Source organism: Drosophila simulans, chromosome 2R (genome assembly GCF_016746395.2).
Source record: "Drosophila simulans strain w501 chromosome 2R, Prin_Dsim_3.1, whole genome shotgun sequence".
Lineage (NCBI taxonomy): Eukaryota > Metazoa > Arthropoda > Insecta > Diptera > Drosophilidae > Drosophila > Drosophila simulans.
Genome location: NC_052521.2, coordinates 14,164,889 through 14,185,779, shown reverse-complemented (window position 1 = coordinate 14,185,779; position 20,891 = coordinate 14,164,889). Strand labels below are relative to the sequence as shown.

Below are 20,891 nucleotides of genomic sequence, written 5' to 3'. Positions count from 1 at the left end.
ATAAACATTTTCCATTTACGAGATTCAGATGCATTTAGTAGTACTTTTATTTACTTTCGGGTACTCGTACTGTATGTGTGTGGTGTGCCCAATGCCGTTTGTTTGATTTATTCGAGTTTGTCTCTTTGTTTGGCTTGGCTCAATAAATTATAGATTATATCCAGCCTGGGACTGTGTGTACTCGTTAGTGTATATAGTGGATGCACATATGCACAGGCATATAGCACTGACTGACTGTTCGTGGTTGGGTGGGTGAATTATTCAGACGTAAAAATAGTATTCATTAGTTTAGTTTGGGTTTCGGTCGAGAGTTTTGTTTGGAAGTTTTCGCTCTCTCTCTCGCGTGACATCTTATGGTATTATATCTTTTAAGTAATTTCACATCGATATTTCATAGATATAATTATGTTAATGTATATGTTTATATATCTATTTAGTTTGTACTAATTTAATATGCAATTCAAATACATACGTATGAGACTTAGGTTTAAAAAACGACCGTGAAAATGATCAAAATTACATAAATATGTTTTGTAAAAATGTCGACTCTAAATAAAACTGTAATGCAGTTAAAGTCCTACCAATATGCTTTTTCAATATGTATATAGTTCGATAATAACAATTAATTTTCATTAAATTGTAATATTTTCAATATTTGAACAGACTTGAAAAGTGTTTTCGCTTCCTTCATTTATTTGCCATGAAAGTCATTAAAGTAATTCAGACACACATATACATCTATAGATATATGCTAATTATGCATTACATTTACTTTTTAAAATACGAGCAAATTGATTTATCCCCGCGTTGAACGTTAAGTGCTACTCATCGTGGTTGTGAATCATACTCATCCATCGTGAATTGGGATCGAGTATATCATTTGATCTACCTTGTTGGCTTAGATTACATTTTGATTTCAAACTGGATAGTTAAATTAAACGTTTTAAATGCTTCAAGTTCGGAGTTACACAATTCAATATATTTAAGTTAATAAATATTTATTCATTTTACGTCTCGAATTCACTAGTTTAAACTACTGTTAAGCTTTACCGATTCTGGTTATATGTTAATTCTCATTTAAGTTACTCTGTGTTGTGCCCTACGCAATTAGCTTGGCTACAAAAATTTCCCATCGACAGACACATATAATTTTATAATTTCCCTATAGTTACGTAATACGCATAGCCTCGTTTGGCATGAATTCATTTTAGGTTTCTTCTATGAGAGAAAGATAGCTACGAGAGGCACAAAAGCTTAGCTCGGCTGGCGCTAATTTGGAAATCGGTCTAGGCTATATACGATGACTATATATAGTTTTACATGCTTATAGTAGATTGTCTTTTCCCATAGTTAAACAGTAGTTGCTAGTTGCTAGATTCCTGCGAAGGTACTAAAGTTTCCGACTCAAGAGCAATCTAACATAGTTTTCCCTTGACTAGGAGCAAACGGTTTTAGTTTTTAGTTTAGGTTTTACAGCTTTAGTGTTAAGTATCATCTAAGCTTAACTTATTGCTATGCAATTTGTTAGTTATGGTACATTGAGACTCTATGCCAGCCATATATATAGACAAGCTATATATACGTGTGTTTGCAATGTTTTCTTTTTAAATAAAACGTAAAATTAATTTACACGCACATTTATATATTAATCGAATTAAAATGAACCGAATTTTCTTTGATTATACGGCGCTTAAGTATTTAATATCTTGGGAATGTTGAATGTTCTCCTCGATTTTTCCCTCTTTGGCGAACTCACCTAAACGCGTTTTCGATTTGATCATAATGCCGGGGCTAGCACTACAATCGAATGACGTTTGAATCTGGCCCAAAACTGCTAAGTCTCTCATTTCCTGGCTATATCGAGAAATGGATGGGACCTTTCCACGATATTTACTATTTAAATCGATTAATTGGCTACAAAAAACACTTAGATGTTGGCTAAATGGAAAATTCACATGCTAAAAGCTCGTTGAAATACTTATTATGAAATGTTGTTGTTTTTTGAAAATCTGACAGAATTGATCAAAGTTCTATGCAGAGTGATAGGTAGGCTACCAAGTATTTGACATGTTGCTTTTATTGCTTTTTTGTTGGCTTGAGGTAAGGACGTGCCTTTGAACAGTATTCGAATATTCCATAACTAAAGCTCTGTTTCACAGTTTCTAGATCTTAAAATTAACTAAAAACTTAACAATTCAATAAATATAGATACACATATAATGGTTGAAAATCAAACAGAAAACTTAACAAAGATTAACAAGATGTCTTTTTAGTAATCAATATCAAAATAGACCTAGGGGACACAACGCGAAGCATGGAAATTAGACCGGATCAGATCGGATCTATGGGCTAAAAACATATTCGGGATTCATGTAGGAGAAGCCAACGAATTCCGACTGATCCAGATTCATCATAAACACCTTGTCCGTGGGCGTCAAGTCTGTTTTCTCTGATGTGAACTGCTTGTCAAAGTTGGACACATCCTTGCGGTGTTTCTGTAGAATAATCGGATTACATAACGCCGAGTCAGAGGTAATTATGCATTTGGCTTACAATTTTCGGCTTAAATGGCGGTTGCACTTCGCGATTTTCGATTTTCTCCCAATCGATGCGCCTGAAGAAGGGATGCAGACGCACATCCTCCTCGCCAGAGGAACCACAACCCAAGCGCTTATTTGGCTGCTTAGTTAGGAACTAAATAAACATTTATATATATAAAAGATGTATTATCGGTTATGTATGAGCATTAAATCTTACGCCCTTGCAGGCCTCTTTGGCCTCCTTGCTCAGGCTCTTTGGATAGGACACATTATGATCAGTTATGGCGGCAAACAGCTCCTCCTCATCCTCGCCATCGAAAGGTGGCTGACCTACTAGCATCTCGTAGAGCAGTACTCCATAGGCCCACCAGTCCACCGATTTGCCATACGGCTGATACAGTATTATCTGAACAGAAAGTAAAGAAATTATATATACACTGTTCAAAATATCTTTATATTGCTGAAAACATACCTCTGGAGCAATGTAATCAGGTGTACCGCAGAAAGTCTTTGTGGTCTTGTCACCCATTATGTTCTCCTTGCACATGCCAAAGTCCGCAATCTTTACATGTCCATCGGCGTCTAGGAGCACATTATCCAGCTTCAGATCCCGATAAAGTATGCCCTTGGTATGAAGGAAGAAAAGTCCTGCTGCTATTTCAGCGGCATAAAATCTAAAAGCAGCAAGATAAATAACTAAAGGTAAGATTTTATTTTTATATTTTTTTATTATACACTTACACAGCCACGGGCTCCTTAAATTTGCCAAACTGTTGGATTTGGAACATTAAATCGCCGCCATTCACATACTCCATTACAAAGAACAAGCGGTCCTGCAATAAATATATTTAAATTTTTATTAAATATACGTGTTCTTCCAAGAGAAACCCACCATAGTCTGAAAGCAGGAGTGTAATTGGACCAGGAAAGGTGGCTTTTCGCCCAGCGCCAGGACACGCTTCTCGATCATGGTGCACTCGACGTCATCGTCCTGAATGATCACATCCTTCTTGAGTATCTTAATGGCATACAACTCCTCGCTGCCTTTGCGCTCAGCTAGCAAAACCTAAGGATATGAATGCTCACATCAATCTTCAGTTTGAATAATTAAGCTTGGTAATTTGAGAACAAATCTTATAGTTTGGTTCATGTATCTACCTTTCCAAATGAGCCCTTGCCTAGAACTTTGATAAAATTAAAGTCCGTGGCCCGGATCATATCCTTTTTGGAAGAAGTATGCGTGTTCGTATCGCTGCGCATTACCATCGGCTTCTTCTGCGATGGTTTCTGCTTGAGCTTCAGTAGGTCCTGCTCATCATCCGCACATGGCACATTGTAGTACTCGCCCTCGTCCTGGGTGAGCAGTTTGAACCAGCCATTGGTTGGGTTCTTGATGATCTCCGAAATGCCGAAGGACAAAGCGCCCATAAAGTCATTGCGTGAAGTGCGATCCCAGTCCCACACCTCGATCAGGATGCGTCGATCCTTGTCTTCGGGTTTCAGATCACTTAAAAAAACAAAAACCAACAACTTATTAGCACATATTTATATTTAATTGGTTTTAAGAACTTACTAAGTTAGTGTCTCATTCCAGACAGGGTTTAGGCAAGCCTTGATGGTGCGAGTCTTCTTCTTGGATTGATCCTTGTCATCTGGAATTAGCTTCACCTTCACATAGGGATCGCTCAGTCCGTTTGGGTCCATGGGTATGAGATTGCGACCCTCCTTGACTGAAAAGCAGGACAATGGAATGTGGGCGGTGCAAACAGCTGTGGCATAAGCAGTCAATTAAGACCCATCCCGGTTGAGTGAAAACTCCTCGCACAAAGCAGCTACGGAAATTACGTGAAACATGCTCCTGGGCACGGACAAAGCATTGTGTCCTGGAGGACACCCTCGGAGCGGCTCGTTCCACTCTTTTGTTCTGCAACTGCAGTCTAGCTTAGTATTCATTATGTGGCATTTGCGGCTAACGAAGGAGAACGAATACGGAGAATTTCCTTAAGCGCGCATAATGAATTAATGCAAATCGTAAGCAATTTTCCCAGGAGCCCAGAGGACTTGCAACTTTCGGCCGTGAAGCAGCTTTCTCCCAGCAGGAAAGGAAACGAAACGAAACGGAACGCAGAGCCATGGATGAATTCAAAAGGCGCAAAGACTGTGGAGAAGATGTAACATTTTAAGCGCGTTGCTTGGGAAACTTTGCGGCTTCCCCGGGCATACAATTTTTTCACTTGCCCCCACATACATACATACAAATATTCCGTAAACTTTTCGCCCGCCCACTCGCCGCAAAGGCGGGCACGGGCAGAAACGAAATAAAAAACTTAGACTGTGCGGCCATAATTGGTAACAATGCTTAAGCGGCTTAAATGTGTATTCCCCATGGCTTGAGGCCCACTTACTCTGGACAGTTAGCAGATTCTCCTTGACATTGATCTCCAGATAAATGCGACCCCGCCGCTCCGTGTGATCGCATCCGCAAAGGCTGGGCACGTTCTCCTTGCAGCGGGCATGCACGTTCATGTCACATGCTGGGGGCGTGGGAGAAAATGTTTTTAAATCTCAACAATTGGTCGTTGTAAAGTATAGTGGCGAAGGAGTGGGGGAATTTGCTTATAGAGTTTGGTTAGTGGGATTGATAGGCATGACTTGGATGTTGAAGTGGAACATAGCACGCACACACACACACACACACACACGTACAGAGGTACAGTCTCGCACACGCAGCAAAGTGAGGTACAGTCGCGCACACAGAACTAATGTGTAGTACTTACCTTGTCTGTCGTTGGAAAACAAAGTTTACCTGTGAATCGCTTAATCTGTCATGTAGAGGCACTCTGGCCGACCCAATCAGTAAAAAAACCGAAACCAATTTTCCATCCATCGGTCCCATTAGAGCTTGTTTTTCCCCATTTCACTGCCAGCGGAAATTGACAAACTGTTGCTTCTCGCCGATGGAAGCTACTCCTCTGACTCTGACAAGTGGCAAGCGTTGAATTGGAAATTATTCGCTTTAATCGAATTGCTATTCATTTTCATGAAATACGTTTTGTTTTCAATTAAAGCACTTGCCACATCATCGGTCATCACAGGGCATCATTCTGTTTTGGCCGATTGCTTCAGTTTCCTCTCACATATCCGCTTTTCTCGACTTTTCCCTTTGCGCTTATTTTTCTCTTGGCAACATTCCGCTTTGGTGAAGTGTAAAATTACTTTTGCTTACCGCCCGCCACCCTTGAAAGGGTCTTAATTTCATTCGGGCCCCCGCTGCGTATGCGTGATATTTAAGAAACGTTTTACTGGGCGGCCCTGCGGCATGTTGGTCAGCACAGAATGTGCAAAAATGTGTACACAATCGCAAAAAAGGGTTCCTTTTGGAGTGGTGGAGCGAAATTCACCGAACAGAACAAACACAAAGATATGAGTGTGTATTCATAATGTGGCCTCCATTTTGCATGGTATACATTAATATTTTTTGCTTTTTGCACACACTACATAAAACTGTTTGTAGTTCTGTGAAGTAAGTTGTATTTACTAATATTTAAATGCTGCTCACTCTTTTATCTCTCTTAAAATATATTTTACATTTATTTTATTTATATATCAGTTGTTGTTACATCTTTGCATGTTTTTTAGGTACTTAACTTCAATTTTAATTTTGACTATTTAACTGATTCTGTAAATTTGGACGTTTAGGACGATATTTGCAAGGAACGCATCTTGTCTGCCTAAAACTTCCAAAGTGTTTATTTACAGTGTAGCAGCGACCTGCTGGACCACAATCAGCTAAAATATTTGTAAATATTTTTGTGTTAACGCAACTATTTTTGAAATTGGTAGAACACTTACGGTGAGTGGGAGCAGTGGAGTAATTTATCATGGACAGCAAAGAAATTATAAGAAAAACCATCGAAACCTTATCCATTCTTGTCTAATGCAAGAAATAATTTAAATGTATCTGATTGCTTTATGGTAGATGAATTGTAGCATGTTAATTGCAATTGCCTATTTTCAGTATACAATTACACCATAAAATTGATTTTTCTTGGCTAACAAACTCGCTTCTATCCTTTTTTTCCCATCGATAATTGTTTTAAAAGATTTTGCAAGGCGGTATTTATCCATATCCATAAAATGTTAAGAAGACATCGACGTTTATTTTTATTTTTTTCGTTATTTTTTTATGGAACAATTCATTGCATAAATAAATAAGCATTTCCAGTCTCTCGGCTAAGTGTAATGCCATCTTGCTTTGCAACATTTTTCTCGTCTTCTTACGCATTTATTGGATACATGTTTGCAAATATTTGTAACAGATACACACAGTCCTATCCCACAAGCTTAAAAAATAATTCAACTAAATATATAAATCAATTAAAAACTCAAAAAACTTTTACTTCTAGTTAACTTTCCAGAGAAACCGTATCCAATGAAAAGAATTAAAATGAAAGTCAGTACTGAGATCTTGAATAATACAACCGTTATTGTGGACTAGCTTCTTTAAACCTTAAGAAAGATCGCCATACTTAATTAATTGATTATTCTTTGAAGATTCTGAGAGCACTGCTTACTAAAAGCGGAATTTACCATGAGAAACTATATTTGCTAAGCTGGGAAGCCTAACTAAACACCATTCAATATTTGGGTTTCCAATTGACAATACTAATTCAATATATCATGTTCAGGAATAAGTAATAACCAAGTAGAGGTTTCAAATGAGAAAGTTTGTGCTTTATATTTCACTAAAACTCAGCTCAGTTTGAAGTAAGTTCTTCAACTACCTCTTGCAGCACTTTTCCTTTGGGCCGCATTCAGTGGGCGGTGCTATGGCCCTACATCGGGTGCGAACTGATGTACAATAGCCGATGCCATTGCCGCACTCTGAAATATTTATAATTCCCTATTAGCCGATCCAATTGAACAGATATTATTTAATAATAATACTGACTCCTAAAGGGCATCTGAGACCAGCCAGATCCGATGCTAAGGAATAGAATGGCTGCCAGCACAAGGACCTTCGAAAAGCAGTTCATTGTGTTAAGTATATAACTGAGTTGATTTTGTGTTTGAAAGGGCATTTTATACCAAGTGGTGTGAAAAATTCAGAATTTGGATTAGCTTCACTCTTTCGACAGGGCAATTATACAAATTCCTTCAGATTTCTGTGGCACTGGCCATGCCAACCATTTATTTCAAATAATGCATTGTATTCTAGTGATGAAGCTCAGCTATATAACTTATTAGATGTTTATTAGATCAATTGTTGATTAAAAAACAATTTAAGGCCGGAATTGACCACAGTTTTAAAATCTTAAATAATTTCCAACATGTTCTTACCATTTATTTTTAATGACACTAATAGGAGAAGCCTAACAATTCAATTATAAACCAGCTTGCCACTCCACTCACACATTTACATTTGCAGCGGGTCAGGTCGTTGTATGTATTTGCTTGGGTCAATGGGTCACAAATCAATTATTTGATTACCCAGAAGACATAATAAGATAACTTATTTTTTATAGAATTCTACGCTAAATGGAACAAGTGTATGCTAGTCATGGAATCTAAAAGTTAAAAGTACGCAAATATTTTGTGGGGCCTTTAAAATTAGTAAGCATATATTAAGTGGCTTTGCAAACTTGACATGCACTTGCAATAACGTGAAAATTAACAAGTTTTTAAGAATGTCAACGCAAAATGAAAAGAAAGCCAAGTGCAGGCAGCTGGCAAGGCAAATAAAATGGGGGAAATGCGGGAAAAGCTGGTGGAAACTTGTCAGCGACACTCACTACAGCAACGACAAACAATTCGCCCAAGTGTGCAAAACACTCACCCACACAAACACACTCACACACACGCAAACGCACACGCACACTGTGGCAAAGACAAACACAAATACAAGTGCACACTTGAGCGGAAACAAAGCACTGCTAATTGTAAATTGCAACAATCTAAAAACTCTGCGGCAACGCCACCGAAAAATGCAAATGAGTTGAGACACTTTCGGCGCCAAAGCAGGTTATACTATATAGTATATATATGTATAGTATATATGTGGCTATATATGGTGGACCATTTTGGGGGACTTTACCTCGACACTTAAGACCCTTGTGCGTGATGCCGTGCAAAAGGGAGCCACAATGATCGCAGAACGTCGGCGACAGGAAGGTGACATTCTGCCATTTGTGGGGCATTTGATGCGCCTGCCCGATTTCGAGTTCGGTTTGGAATTCGAATTGGAAGAGAAAACTAATGGAAAATTAACGCAGGGCATAGGAACAGGTGTTCGATATAGCTATGTACATAACACAGGTGTAATTGCAAATCAACACAAAAGAGCACAAAATCAAATGGGATATGGGCACACAAAATGAATAACAAGAAGCTGATAACAACTAGATACAGATTGATTCAGAAATATCACGATAATTAGGGTGTTTATATAATGTCACATGTAAAAAGTGGATAGTATGAGTTCATGTACGTTATGCTAATTTCGAAGTTTTTAATCAATATTTAAGTTTCACTTTTAGTAGTTTATAAAATGGCTTTTATAAGCAATAGATATTTAAGACCCATAATTAAAGACTTGCATATGCATTCTCAACAGAGTGTTTGCCCCATAAAACTCCGCCCACTTTGGGTTTTTGTTCTGATCCTTTCCACTGCTGCAGTTTTGCTTTCGTGCTAATGAAATAAACGCGACGTTAATTGAGTTGCAAGTTGGCCGTCACATGTCGCAAACAGCGAAATCAAATGAAAATGGAAGAGGGTTTATGGTGGCAGTGTGATGAGTGGATATATACACAAACATATACACATATATGTACATTGCACAGTAGAAGAACATAAGTAAACCGGCGAAGGTTGCAGAGACAAATGCTGCCTAATCCTTTGCAAGGACCTCTTACACTCACACAAAAAGTATTCTCTCACACGTGACATTGGCGGAAAACTTTAAGGCTATTTCCTTTTGTGGGTGGCTAGTATTTCACCCACACAACCGAGTCGATTGTTGTGTCAGTTTTGCGGTGGGTGCTTCCCCCAGGCAAGGACATTTGATAGCATTATGTGCCTGCATGAGCATCCACTGAGTGGTTCCCCTTATATACTCGGCTTTCCATGCCCCAACTTTTTTTTACTTTTTCGGGGGCGCCTTAGCAATTTGTTGTTTGTCTCTGCCAAGGTTCAACAGCTGCTCAGCCATTAATATCCTTTCGCTACCAAAAGACAAACACCAGCGAACAGCAAACATACGCCCGCACACACAGACAACAAACGAACGGCCTTGGCAGCGGCGCAGCGAAAAAAGTTGTTGCATACTTTGGCGGGCATGCTCAAGGCCGCGTTGGGTGGGCCTTGTGGGCGCTGGTGGTGGGGCACTTGTTTGGACAAAATGCAATCGCACTGAAGGTAAACACATGTGTGTGTATGCGGCCTCCAATTGGAATCGCCTTTGAGGGGCCCTGGATAGCCACAGGTGTTGACATCCGCATCGAGAACCGGACACTGCGGAATTTGGGGTAAGTAAAGTGGAACCCCAGAATAGGAGATAATATATATATCATACGTGCCCTGTGGGCAGAAACTCCTAGCTTTACTTTGGAAAGACATAACAAACAAGGATTTTGTTATTTTGTCTGATTACTTAAAAATATACAAGGGGAATGCGAATTTTCAGTGTACAAAAAGTGTCTTAAAAGCAAATCTCTTCAACTTTGTAAGCCAATTGATGTAAAATATGTATGCTGTGAACCAATTTATTTCGGCGGGCATAAAAGTTCAAGCCAATGAAGCTCGACTGTTTGAAATGGTGTGCTTTATTCTTATCATTACGTCACAGTATCTGCCACATGAAAGCATCGTAAACAAACGCCTGCCCCGTCAGACATTTACCAATAAATCTCATGGCCCACGCACACACACGCAGCTAGAATTTCATTTGGCTAACACGCCCCCATTTGACGCCTACTTATGTATTTGCCACGTGCCAGAGCACAAAATTTGTAAAAAATATTTGCAGCGCAAATTTATCACAACATTCCTTGCGTCGCTCGCTGTCACCTAACAAATTTGTGCCCATGCCATCGGGAAATCCTGAAGCCCCACTTTTCCATATCGCTATCATCATCACCATCATCCTGCTCTAGCGGAATGGCAGCTTCCATCACGCCATTGAGCGTAATTTTTTGGTATATAAAAGGCCAACGTACATGGCCACTGTATATATACTATAACTGCCAGCATATTAACAACTGATGCCCGCCGATAACGAATGGGTGGAGTTGGTGGGGTGGGTGTTGGCAAATATAAATTGCCATGTCATTTATTCCGACAGGCCAGATAAGAGAAGTTGGGGGCGGTCATATGGGCTAGTAAGTGCGGTTATATCGCCGAGGATCCAGACTGCCATCTGATAGCATTTAATGGGCCTAACTGCATTTGTTTTCAATTTCCGCTTCAAGTACGAAACACAATCAACTATCAATCTGAGGTACAAATCTTGGCTTGGCGAAAATTGATTTGCCTACACACCTGTCGCAATAAATTTAATCCGATTTGATGCAGAAAGGCGACAATAAGGAGTCAAAAGGCACAATCGGAAATGGCAACGTCTAGGTTCATTGGACCGGATTGTATTTCACATACACATGACATGAGAAAGGAAAAGCCACATTTTGAGCGAGTGAGTGAAGTGAGTTAAGCATTTTCCAGGGGAAAATTCAATTGGAGGCTACCATGGCAACAGCATCACACTTGGCAGCCCAGCTGAATGTGACATTCGAGTTTCCAATTCTCATTGTCTCTGCAATTGGTGTTTACACTTGACTCGTTCTAATTAAGCCAGTTGCCATGGCTCTCAATTAAGTGCCACATGGAAGACAGGTTTACAGGATACTAACTAAAAGTGGGTTACATTTAACTAGAGGGCAACTCTTTGCTAAAGCAAGGAGTAAGATATTTTGGCGTTATTGGCAAATATGGTTGATGATCAATTTACTTAAGTGAGTTCGCTCTAACCATTCATTGTCTTTCTGAAATCAAATGCTTAAACTTTAATGTATCAGCTACTAAATGAAAGCTTTACATTTTCATAGAATTTTCATATTCATTTTATATATAGAAATACGTTAAGTTTAGTAAGTTAGAAAACATATTTGCTCAAGCTGCGCTAGCAAATGCACAAAGAATTTCAAACATTTATGCTTTCCCCAGGCCAGGACCTGAAAAGCGTTTTATCTGTGGCATTTCCACAATTTGTTAGTGGGCCGAAATAAAAAAAAAAAAAGAAAAACACATTAAAATTATATTTATATCACTGGGCAGCTGCACACAAAATTCTAAGCAAATGACAAGCATTGTTTGGCAACAAAGTTTGCCCCTCACCCCGCCGTTCACTAGAATCCTCGGAGTATCCTGGCATGTGCATAATTATGCAAATGAATTGGTTGCAGGGGGGCGGGGCCAAAGTGGGCGGAAAGGTGGCCGGAAAAGTGGGTTACACGTGGAACACGGAGGAAACTTTCAGTGCGGTTCGCAAACGGGAAAGTGAAGAGCAAGCAAACAAAATACGGAAAAAAGGAAGTCTTTGCTGGGTGTAACGACATATTTACAAAAGGTGCGGCCTGCTTACATGTATATCTGTGTGTTTGTAGGTAAAACAATTTAAATAATTAACTTTTAGGGCCTGCAAAAGTTTCTTTCTCCGTGCTGTTGACCAGGTCAAATTGCGTTTAAAATTTAATTCCCACGCAGACACACACACACACACTCACGCACACATTATCATCATTATTTACACTGTCAGTCGAGGGATTTTATTTTTTTTTTTTTTGGAAAAGGATTAAAAGTTAAGTGAAAGAGAGAAGCGAAAACTTTTGTGGTTAGAGAGATAGAAGTTAGAAGCCGGAGGGGAAAAACACTTATTTGGGTTACAAATAAAGGGTTCTAGCTTTAAGGGGTCAGAGGTTACCTGAGCATTTGAGACCCTGGTGGTAAATGCCATACAGCAGGGACCCACAATGATCGCAGAACGTGGGTCCTGCGTATGTGAATGGCTCGAAATTGTGTTGAGTTTTTGGTGAGTCCTTTGATTGTCAATTCGATTACATTTTATAATATATATATATATATATTGTTTGTTGGTTGCAACAATTTCAATTTCGATTGCGGATTCAGTTTGTTTTGTTGTGGTTTTTAAATATATATATATTTGGTGCGTGGTTTCGTGACAGCGTGAGTTGGACAGCGAATTGAGTTTTTGGTTTGATTTTGGTGGATGCACACATGGAAAAGAATACAAAACACAAATTTTGTTTTTTGGTAAATCAACAGAGCACAATGACAAATTAACAAGTTCGCTGCAAACTTTCGCATTGAAATCATAACAAATGACAAACTCTACATAAGTTCAGTGTAAGTTTGCAACAGATTTTTTTATTAACTAAATATATCCCTCTATTCTGCATTTCCATGTGGGTGGTTCCAGGAAGGCGAACCGAAATTGAAGCTCGGAAAAACTACTTTATTTCATAGCTATCCATCCCACCCTAAAAGCCAATCCATCTGAGACTCTTTTCTCTATATATTTCTGCCATATTTTGCCGTCGAGCCATCACAACATTTTTACTTGGACACACAGCTTTACACTTCAAGAAAATTTAAAAGAAAGATACTAGCATTATATATCTAACAGTTGTAAGCTTATTTATTCTGCGGTAATGCAAGTTTTACTTTTATAAAGATATTACGGGTAAAGATATATATATTTAAAATCAAAAGTCTTTCATTTCTTTGCGTGTTGCGGTTTTCCTGAATAAATACACAGCGTAGAGAGTTTGCTGTATGCGGAAAAATCCAAATGACATTTTCCATAACCCAGGGGCGAAGGAAAACCCCGATCGGACAGGGGAAAACATTTCGCATTTTTAGCCCGAGTCTGCTTAGCCGGCAAAGCAAAGTTGACAGGCGAGTCGGGGAAAAAGGACATGACAGCTGGGACTTTTTGGGACAGACGGACGGAGCCCGGGCATAACCGAAAATCCAAATGACAGTTTAATTTGACAGAGCCCACAAAGACTAAAAGCAATGCAAATAAGGCACCCTTCCCCCTTGCTCGCACATGGAAATGCAGTTGGGTGTCGTTATCCTGCGTATGTATATATGGTTATCCTATTTAGCATATGTGTTGGTGCGCACTTACCGAATCGATGCCCTTATCCTTGCCCGGGCAGATGAAGGTGACGTACTCGTGGCACCGCTTGTGCACCACATAGGAGCAAACTGCAACCGGAGAACGGGTTATTCGGAGCTCAAAGTTCTCGAGATGAACCCTTACCTTGGCACTGAAATCCTTGCTTCCCGAAGCCCCTGAAAAAAAAACGGATCGAAACGAATTTCAATTCATATTCGTCGGCGAATCGTTACGTTGCAGCCATCGCATCAATTAGCATAAATATTTAATTTCCCATTAATCAATATGCTACTCGAAATCGGCTGCCCCATGGGCCGTTTAAAATAATCAATATAAAAATGGCTTGGAAAATGAATGGATACAACTCAAAATAAACCTTTTACCCTTAGCTCTTTAATTATTTACGTGAATGGGGTATGTCATCAAATTAAGGCGATAATCAACGTAATTAATCTAGTTTAAATAGTTTGGTATGAAATTTTTGTTTTACAATTCAACTGTTTTATTTTTAGTAAATAAATATTAATATAAATTTACTGATGGGATTATAGTTAGATATGTAGATATATGTATAATGAATAACTACATAGAATATGCTTTAAGTATAAGTAGCAAAGGTATGCCTTAAAACTAATTTTTAAATAATGATGTTTTTTAATGTTTAAAGGTTTGTTTCTGGTCATTAGTTGTTTTGGTGCTTAAACCAAACATTAAAGACCAAACATTTAAATAGTTAGGTTGTTATTTGGTACGTGACATGCCTATTCCGAATACTTGGCAGCTTAAACTAAAAACTTAAAGCCATTCCGAAAGCCATTTCATTTCTGGGCTACTGGTTAATGGGCGTAACCCGTTGTGGGGGCCAAAAGGCCAGAAGGCTCACGTGCCAGGCTTCCAGGCGAGACCCAGCCCTAGACCATAAATGACTTGACCACAAACCGCTTGGCCAACCCCAAACCCGGCTGAGTCCAGTTTGCAATTTGGGACAAGGCAAATTATTCACATGCACGGTGGGAAAACGCACATTTATATACGTACAAGTATAAGTATATATAAATAATAGAAGGATCAAGTTTGGCCAACTTTTGCAACTGCAGTTGAATAAGTTTCAGCACGAATGGACCCCAAAACCCGGTTAAAGTTCGGTCCGTTAAGCCATGGCAAAGTTGATCCGATTAGGTCGTAACCACTTGGACAATTCACACAAATCGGCCAAATCGGCCGATTTGTTATCGCAGCTAACGAGTGCGAAATTGTGGCTCGTTTCATAATTCCATTTGCAGTATATTTCAATTTTTAATATTCACTTTTATTTTTCATTTAAATTTAAAACTTTTGTCTGACCAGGTTGTGTTGTCTGTTTCTGGCTTTTCGCCGCTCGCTGTTTTCCACCCTTTGGATATTTTCCGTTTTTGTTTGCCCATCAAATGAAGTGAAAAAGCAATTTTCCCGCGCCTGCAGTTATACTATGATTCGGTTTTTCCCCCTTTGTCCACTCACAATCATTTTTTTCACGGCATCTGTTTTTTGTGCATTTCCATTTTTAATTAAGCACATATTTTCCGACAACGCTGAAAAACCGGCACAAAGGCACGGGGTTAAGAATGTTTGCTATTTAAGTTAATTAATCAAGCGAAGAGCTTAGTCTGGCCTGCATTTGTCTACTCACTTAATTATTTTATTTTATTATTCGGAACCACCTAATTTGGTCAAACAAATTGGTAATGAAATAATGATTCTGTCAACCAGTTTTATTTATAAATGGCAACTTGCATTTGATAGCTCATTTAAATTTGGCATTCAGATGCGTATTTTATCTTATGCTTTTGATTTCTGATGCAACTTTTAAAATTGCTACCAATTTGAATTCCAAACTGAATTTCCATTTAAAGTTGTTCCCGATGTGATTCCAAGTAAGTGCACTTATCACGAAATCCCTTTGGGTATCTATCACCTTTATCATTTGAAAAATGCAAATTGATATGTTCAGGGTATTTGGAGGTGCTATCTGGAATTTCCATCGTGACCTTTTCGGTTTCCGCCCTATTATGCAAATGACGTGCTGTAAACATGGCAAATGTTTCACCTGCTACCCGCAAAAGAAGGCGGCTGACACTTTGCCACCGCAGGCGCACCACCACCCACCGTGCTACACCCACCCGCCCGCTGGTGGCACCACCCACTTTACGCCCCCCAGTGGCTCAGCTACGTGCCTGCAACGCCTTTTTGCAACACCGAGCGCTCTGTGTATGTGTGTGTGTGTGTGTTTGCGTGCCCCCAAAGTCCCCGCACTATTAATTAAAAGTCGAAACCAAGTCTAACAGCCACTGGAGTTGTTAATTAGCTGCAGCCCCCCCAAAAAAAATGGGCGTTTGCGGCGGGGGGCGTGGCGTTCAACCTGTTCGCTGGTATTGCTGTCAAAGCGCGTTAATTACGTGTAATAATGATGCAGTGCGCGGTGTTTTTTGTTTTTATTTTGTTTGTTTTCCGCTCGTTTCGTTTTTTTTGGACAACTGGTAGCTGGTTGCCAAAATTTCGGTCTTGGCCCCACCTCGATTATGGGCACAGATCGATGATGCTGGCGGCTGGTGGAGCATTTTAAACAGCAATTAATTTAATTATTGCCAAAATGTCTGGGCCGACAATTAGCTAAAGAGCCCAAAGCGATTCGACGAGAGAGTCACAAGACAAGCGTAATAAATTGGCTCGGTTTTATGCCAGCGACTTGACTTCTATATCCCCATTCATTAGTCTCTGGCTTTAAATTGTCAACGAAAACGCTCTGGCATTATGACACTTTGCGGCAAGATAGAATGTGTTTGTTTATTAAATATGCATTAATATCACTGGAATTGCTCGTCAAAGTGTCTGTGGTTGGCTGCGAAAGTTGAGTGGCGAATTAATTAATTTGTGTGTGGGCGAAAGACACTACAACTTTCATCGATGGAATGATTCTACGATTCTAACGAGATTCTCTAGCACTAAACAAATGGTTGGTTGGGAATAGAATATATATATATATCCTTTAAGAATACCTACATCCATGCATATCCCGACTGATAGCCGCTGTAAAAACCAAAATTCATTTCAAAACTCATGTCAACAAATAGAAATTCAGCGCAGAAGCACGAATCTGATGTTTCGCAGGTGAATTTAATGCTCATGAAATTGATTTATAAGCCAGGAAGTGAGTACTGGGAGCCTGCTGCCAGGACTTCCAGGAGTAAACAGGCTGCTCCACCCAATTTCCCAGTTCATTTATACCTTGCCCTTCTGTTTGTGTTTGCTTTGGGAGCAACAATGGATTAAAACAGATTTCGGCAGCCTCACCTGCATTAAATATTACACAGGTTGGCTTCTGTTTTTCGTGGCCTTCTGTAGATTTTGGCTAAAATTTTGGGCCAAAAAGTAGCTTGACTTGTGTGTTTAAAGCTGGTTGCATATATTACGTCTATTTTTATTTAATTTTCCCTTTAAAACATTTTTATAGGCTTTTCGCAGAAATCTAACTGAGCTTTTTCCTTTTTAATTTTCTAGCAATTAGCTACTATTTGTTTACATACAATTTGCAAATGTTTTTCTCTGAGGTATTTTTACATTTTGCTTAAATGCTTGAATAAGAATTCCTGCATTTCATTTAATTAAAAAACATAAACATTTTAAATATTCTATGCTGAATATTAAACCTTGCACACAGAGAACTATTTGGCTTGCATTTAAGCCAGATTGCTTGCACATTTGTACGCCTATGTGTGCTAAACAACTAAAACCTCAGATTAAATAAGTCTTAGTACGTTATTCGTTTTTGAAAATTGAGCCTCCTTGTGTGTTTTTGGTATTTGCTGCTGTGTGTTCCTATTATTTGCCTTATTCCCCCATTGTTTCTTCGGCTCGTTCGCCATGTCAATATACATTTATCGATTCCCGCCACTGATGTTATGTGGACGCATTGCTGGCCATGCCTTGGTAGACCCACAAGTGCCGTCCAGAGGAGTGGGTCGCATTCGCATATGGGGATAGCTCTCTCTATGTGTGCTAGTACACCCAGAGAAAATCATTGGTTCATTCGAATAATGATCTTAATATGAGCTACCCATACGAAATAGGATAGGATCCTAGGATCAGCTTGGTACTTTTTCTCAAGTGGATTGGTTTAAGTCATGATAGGATCAATATTCCCTTGTAACACTTGTTTATAGTTAAACATTCAGTTAATCAATTGGCAAACTAGTTTTTCCCCGGGTGCATGCAATGGGTTCTATAAGAAGGATGCGTAAGGATGCCACTTTAAGGATGCGAATCACTCACCAGATAAAATCCTTGCAGTGGGAGCAGAACGTGGGCTGCTTGAAGAACCGGGCGATGAAGCAGTGATCCTTGACATTGAAGACGTTCTTCTTCTTGAGGGCTCCTTTGCGGAGGCGGGACTTCATTTTGTTCTCGCCCACCGCCTCCCCCTCCGCCCCCTGCTGCTGGGGATCCCCGTTGTTATCGCTGCCCTCCGACATTGTTGTTAAATGTTCTTTTTTTTTTGCTTTTTTTGTTCTTGTTGCTTTTTTGTTTATTTGTTGGTTTTTTTTTTCTGCACAACGGGTATTTCGCAGCGTTTACAAATCGCAAAGGTTCTTTAACTTGCTCACTTGTTGTTGCCGCATTTGGGTGTTGTTGTTGTTGTTGCTGGTTACGTACTTTTTGCTGGCTTTGTGTTTATTGATTTTCAGTTTTTGTTGTCGCCGTGTTTTTATTAGGCCTTAAATGCCATCTAACGTTAATAATGGGAAAGAGAGAGAGAGAGCAAAAATAATAATAAAACCAAACTGGACTTGAGAATTTCGCTTTAATTTGCCCAAAAGGCGATTTGCATAATTTTATTAATCACTGGCCGCACGTTCGCCGTTTGCTTAATTATTTTTCACTCGCGTCCGTCGCATCGATTTCAATTGATTTTTCTCATAACAAGTGCAGCAATTAAACAAAAACTCAAGCACATGTCACCGGCGACAAACAAGCTCATAATTAGCATTAATTTTAATGCCCCGCCGCTTGATTATACAAAAGAATTTCCGAAGGGGTTTTGGGTGGATGGGTGGTGGATGGGTGAATGGGCACCTTTTCGGCGGAACATGGGCCAAATAATAACTGGCAAATAATATAATTTTTCCCAGCTTGTTGAATGAAAGGCGCAGAAAAAATGAAAAAGCGAAAAAAAAATATGTGACGAAGATTGAGCGCGCGTGCAAATAAAAAAGCGATGTGCAAACGAAATAATTTTTATTTCAATGTTTTGCTTTTGTTTTTCAGCTTTATTGAAATATTTGCAACGCCAATTTTTGTGTGCTTCGCTAACAGACACGTTCTTGCTGGCCACTGCTCTCACCTGTGCAGGTGTGACCACTTGGGATTCGATGGGGCCATACCCTGTAAACATATGCAGTCTGCCCTGTGACTAACAAGTTCCTATAGCAAACACAAAAATAATTTGATTTAATTCAGCTATAACTTGATAACAAGCTGAGAATTTTAAAATAAATAAATCATATGTCAATTAGCCTTTCTTTGAGTTTTAATTAAATCAACAAATTTTGGTTAATTGTAAAATAATTGATTCAACTCAAGTAATGTACTAATTAAAACATTTTAAAGCAAGAACATTTTCATATCTCCAAGATGAACATTTAATTATCTAATCAGCAGTAAGTACAACTCTTTTGCTACCCCGCATACAACATATTCAGCATTGATTGAAACCGCAAACTAAACCACAAAAATGACAATTCAGGACTCGACTGAAACACAACTATGATAGTCTTTGTGAGCGAAATGCAACAGTTACTATCATTTCCGAGCGACTTGCGTTAGCGCGTTTTTTTTATTTTCTTCTCCATTTGTGGAACACATTTCCCTTCACGTTTTCATGTCACTTTTTTGTGCTTAATGGCCATAATGGCTATGACTGCTTTTCCGTTATTATCCCGAGGGGTATTATTAGAATTCCTTGTGGTTAATAGTGCCTTGAATTCGGTAGTAACTTGTCTAGTTTCAAGCACTTGTGCATATCGACATGTGGCGTTTATTTTGTTTACTTTTTGACCGATGACTTAGTCTGATTGGTCTTATTTAGACTACACTACACTACACGCACGGGCTGCGAAAATGCGAGGAGCAACTGCCTTTGCTGGCGAACCGAAACGTAGTGAGCGTGCGAGTATTTTCACACGAGCGGAAAATCCATGTCCATGGACTGTGGTGAATTTCCCAGCTGTCGCTGTCTCCCTCCTTCTCGCTCTCCGGGTTACACAAGATTTCTACTCGCACGCACTCACTTACACTCACACACACATTTGTTGTTGTTGTTGTTGTTATTGCTGGAAAATGTAGGGGCAGTTTTTCCCCAGCTTTTTCCCTTCGGCCTCCTGGCGGCACTGCCAATTTGTATCGCTTTCCCGGCACGTGCGCTTCGCTCGAGACACAAACGCGTTCTGACCAACTGGCACTGGCCGTCTTTTCTGGAGCGCAAAAATTCGTAGCGAGCTTTTGGGCGCACTGTTAGCTAAATTTAACAGCGCTGTTAACGCTCATTTGCATCGCGGCCAACTGATTAACATAAGTAAACCCATAGCGATCCGAAACGTCAGACCCTGGAGCACCCATGACGCTCTTGGCCGCTAATTGATCCGACTGAACGAAACTTGTTAAATGGCCACGATCCAGCCGGTTTTGGGCCGAGTTTGCAGCAAAGGCTGCTAGCCATTCGATTGCTTTGAACAAGAAGTGATTTGATCTATAAATGGAATCCCCCTCGTGGCTGATCGGACTGCGAGATAGGGAAATTAGTATCTACTAATCAATTTGAATGGCTCTCAACTTTCTAACAACTTCAGCGTGAAGCAACCGAAAAAAATTGAAATTCAATACTTCAATGTTTATTATTAAACTATTTAACATCTTTATGAAACAATCTTACAAAGGCCTTTTTGAAAACATGAGTGTATATTTTGCATAATCTTATACGTTCTAAGCTATTTCTGATAAGATAACAAATATTCCATTTACCATAATAATTTCATTTTAAGCTTTAATTGCCTTGACGCATTTATCACATTATTGCGAAACACTGATTGACGCGCCTTATAAATACTGCTGCGCCTCATAAA

General features: G+C 39.4%; 3 protein-coding genes across 12 annotated transcripts; all 3 read right to left on the bottom strand.

The window, feature by feature from the left end:
- Positions 1 to 14: 14 nt before the first annotated feature.
- LOC6734837 (protein kinase C, brain isozyme) lies at positions 15 to 20,231 on the bottom strand. 10 transcript variants are annotated; one of them, XM_016168265.3, is made up of 15 exons: positions 20,077 to 20,231; positions 18,046 to 18,499; positions 16,777 to 16,803; positions 13,882 to 13,913; positions 13,747 to 13,826; positions 12,517 to 12,631; positions 4,946 to 5,074; positions 4,114 to 4,270; positions 3,699 to 4,047; positions 3,433 to 3,606; positions 3,282 to 3,373; positions 3,013 to 3,214; positions 2,758 to 2,946; positions 2,554 to 2,694; positions 15 to 2,495 (listed from the first exon to the last, which is right to left on the bottom strand). In XM_016168265.3, the coding sequence occupies exons 2-15, from the start codon at positions 18,243 to 18,245 to the stop codon at positions 2,343 to 2,345; spliced, it is 2,040 nt and encodes a 679-aa protein (XP_016028073.1). In that variant the 5' UTR covers positions 18,246 to 18,499; positions 20,077 to 20,231; the 3' UTR covers positions 15 to 2,342. The 10 variants fall into 10 exon arrangements, with proteins under 10 accessions (XP_016028073.1, XP_016028075.1, XP_039148599.1 ...); XM_016168267.3 differs by having other exon boundaries at positions 20,065 to 20,230; XM_039292665.2 differs by having other exon boundaries at positions 20,061 to 20,229.
- Positions 5,036 to 7,108, bottom strand: LOC120284462. Its single transcript, XM_039292668.2, has 2 exons — positions 6,393 to 7,108; positions 5,036 to 6,329 (listed from the first exon to the last, which is right to left on the bottom strand). Exons 1-2 carry the CDS (start codon positions 6,466 to 6,468, stop codon positions 6,196 to 6,198), a joined length of 210 nt encoding a protein of 69 aa, XP_039148602.1. The 5' UTR covers positions 6,469 to 7,108; the 3' UTR covers positions 5,036 to 6,195.
- On the bottom strand, positions 7,253 to 7,609 carry LOC27209182. The gene is made up of 2 exons (XM_016184666.3): positions 7,492 to 7,609; positions 7,253 to 7,424 (listed from the first exon to the last, which is right to left on the bottom strand). The coding sequence occupies exons 1-2, from the start codon at positions 7,574 to 7,576 to the stop codon at positions 7,321 to 7,323; spliced, it is 189 nt and encodes a 62-aa protein (XP_016028080.1). The 5' UTR covers positions 7,577 to 7,609; the 3' UTR covers positions 7,253 to 7,320.
- Positions 20,232 to 20,891: the final 660 nt, after the last annotated feature.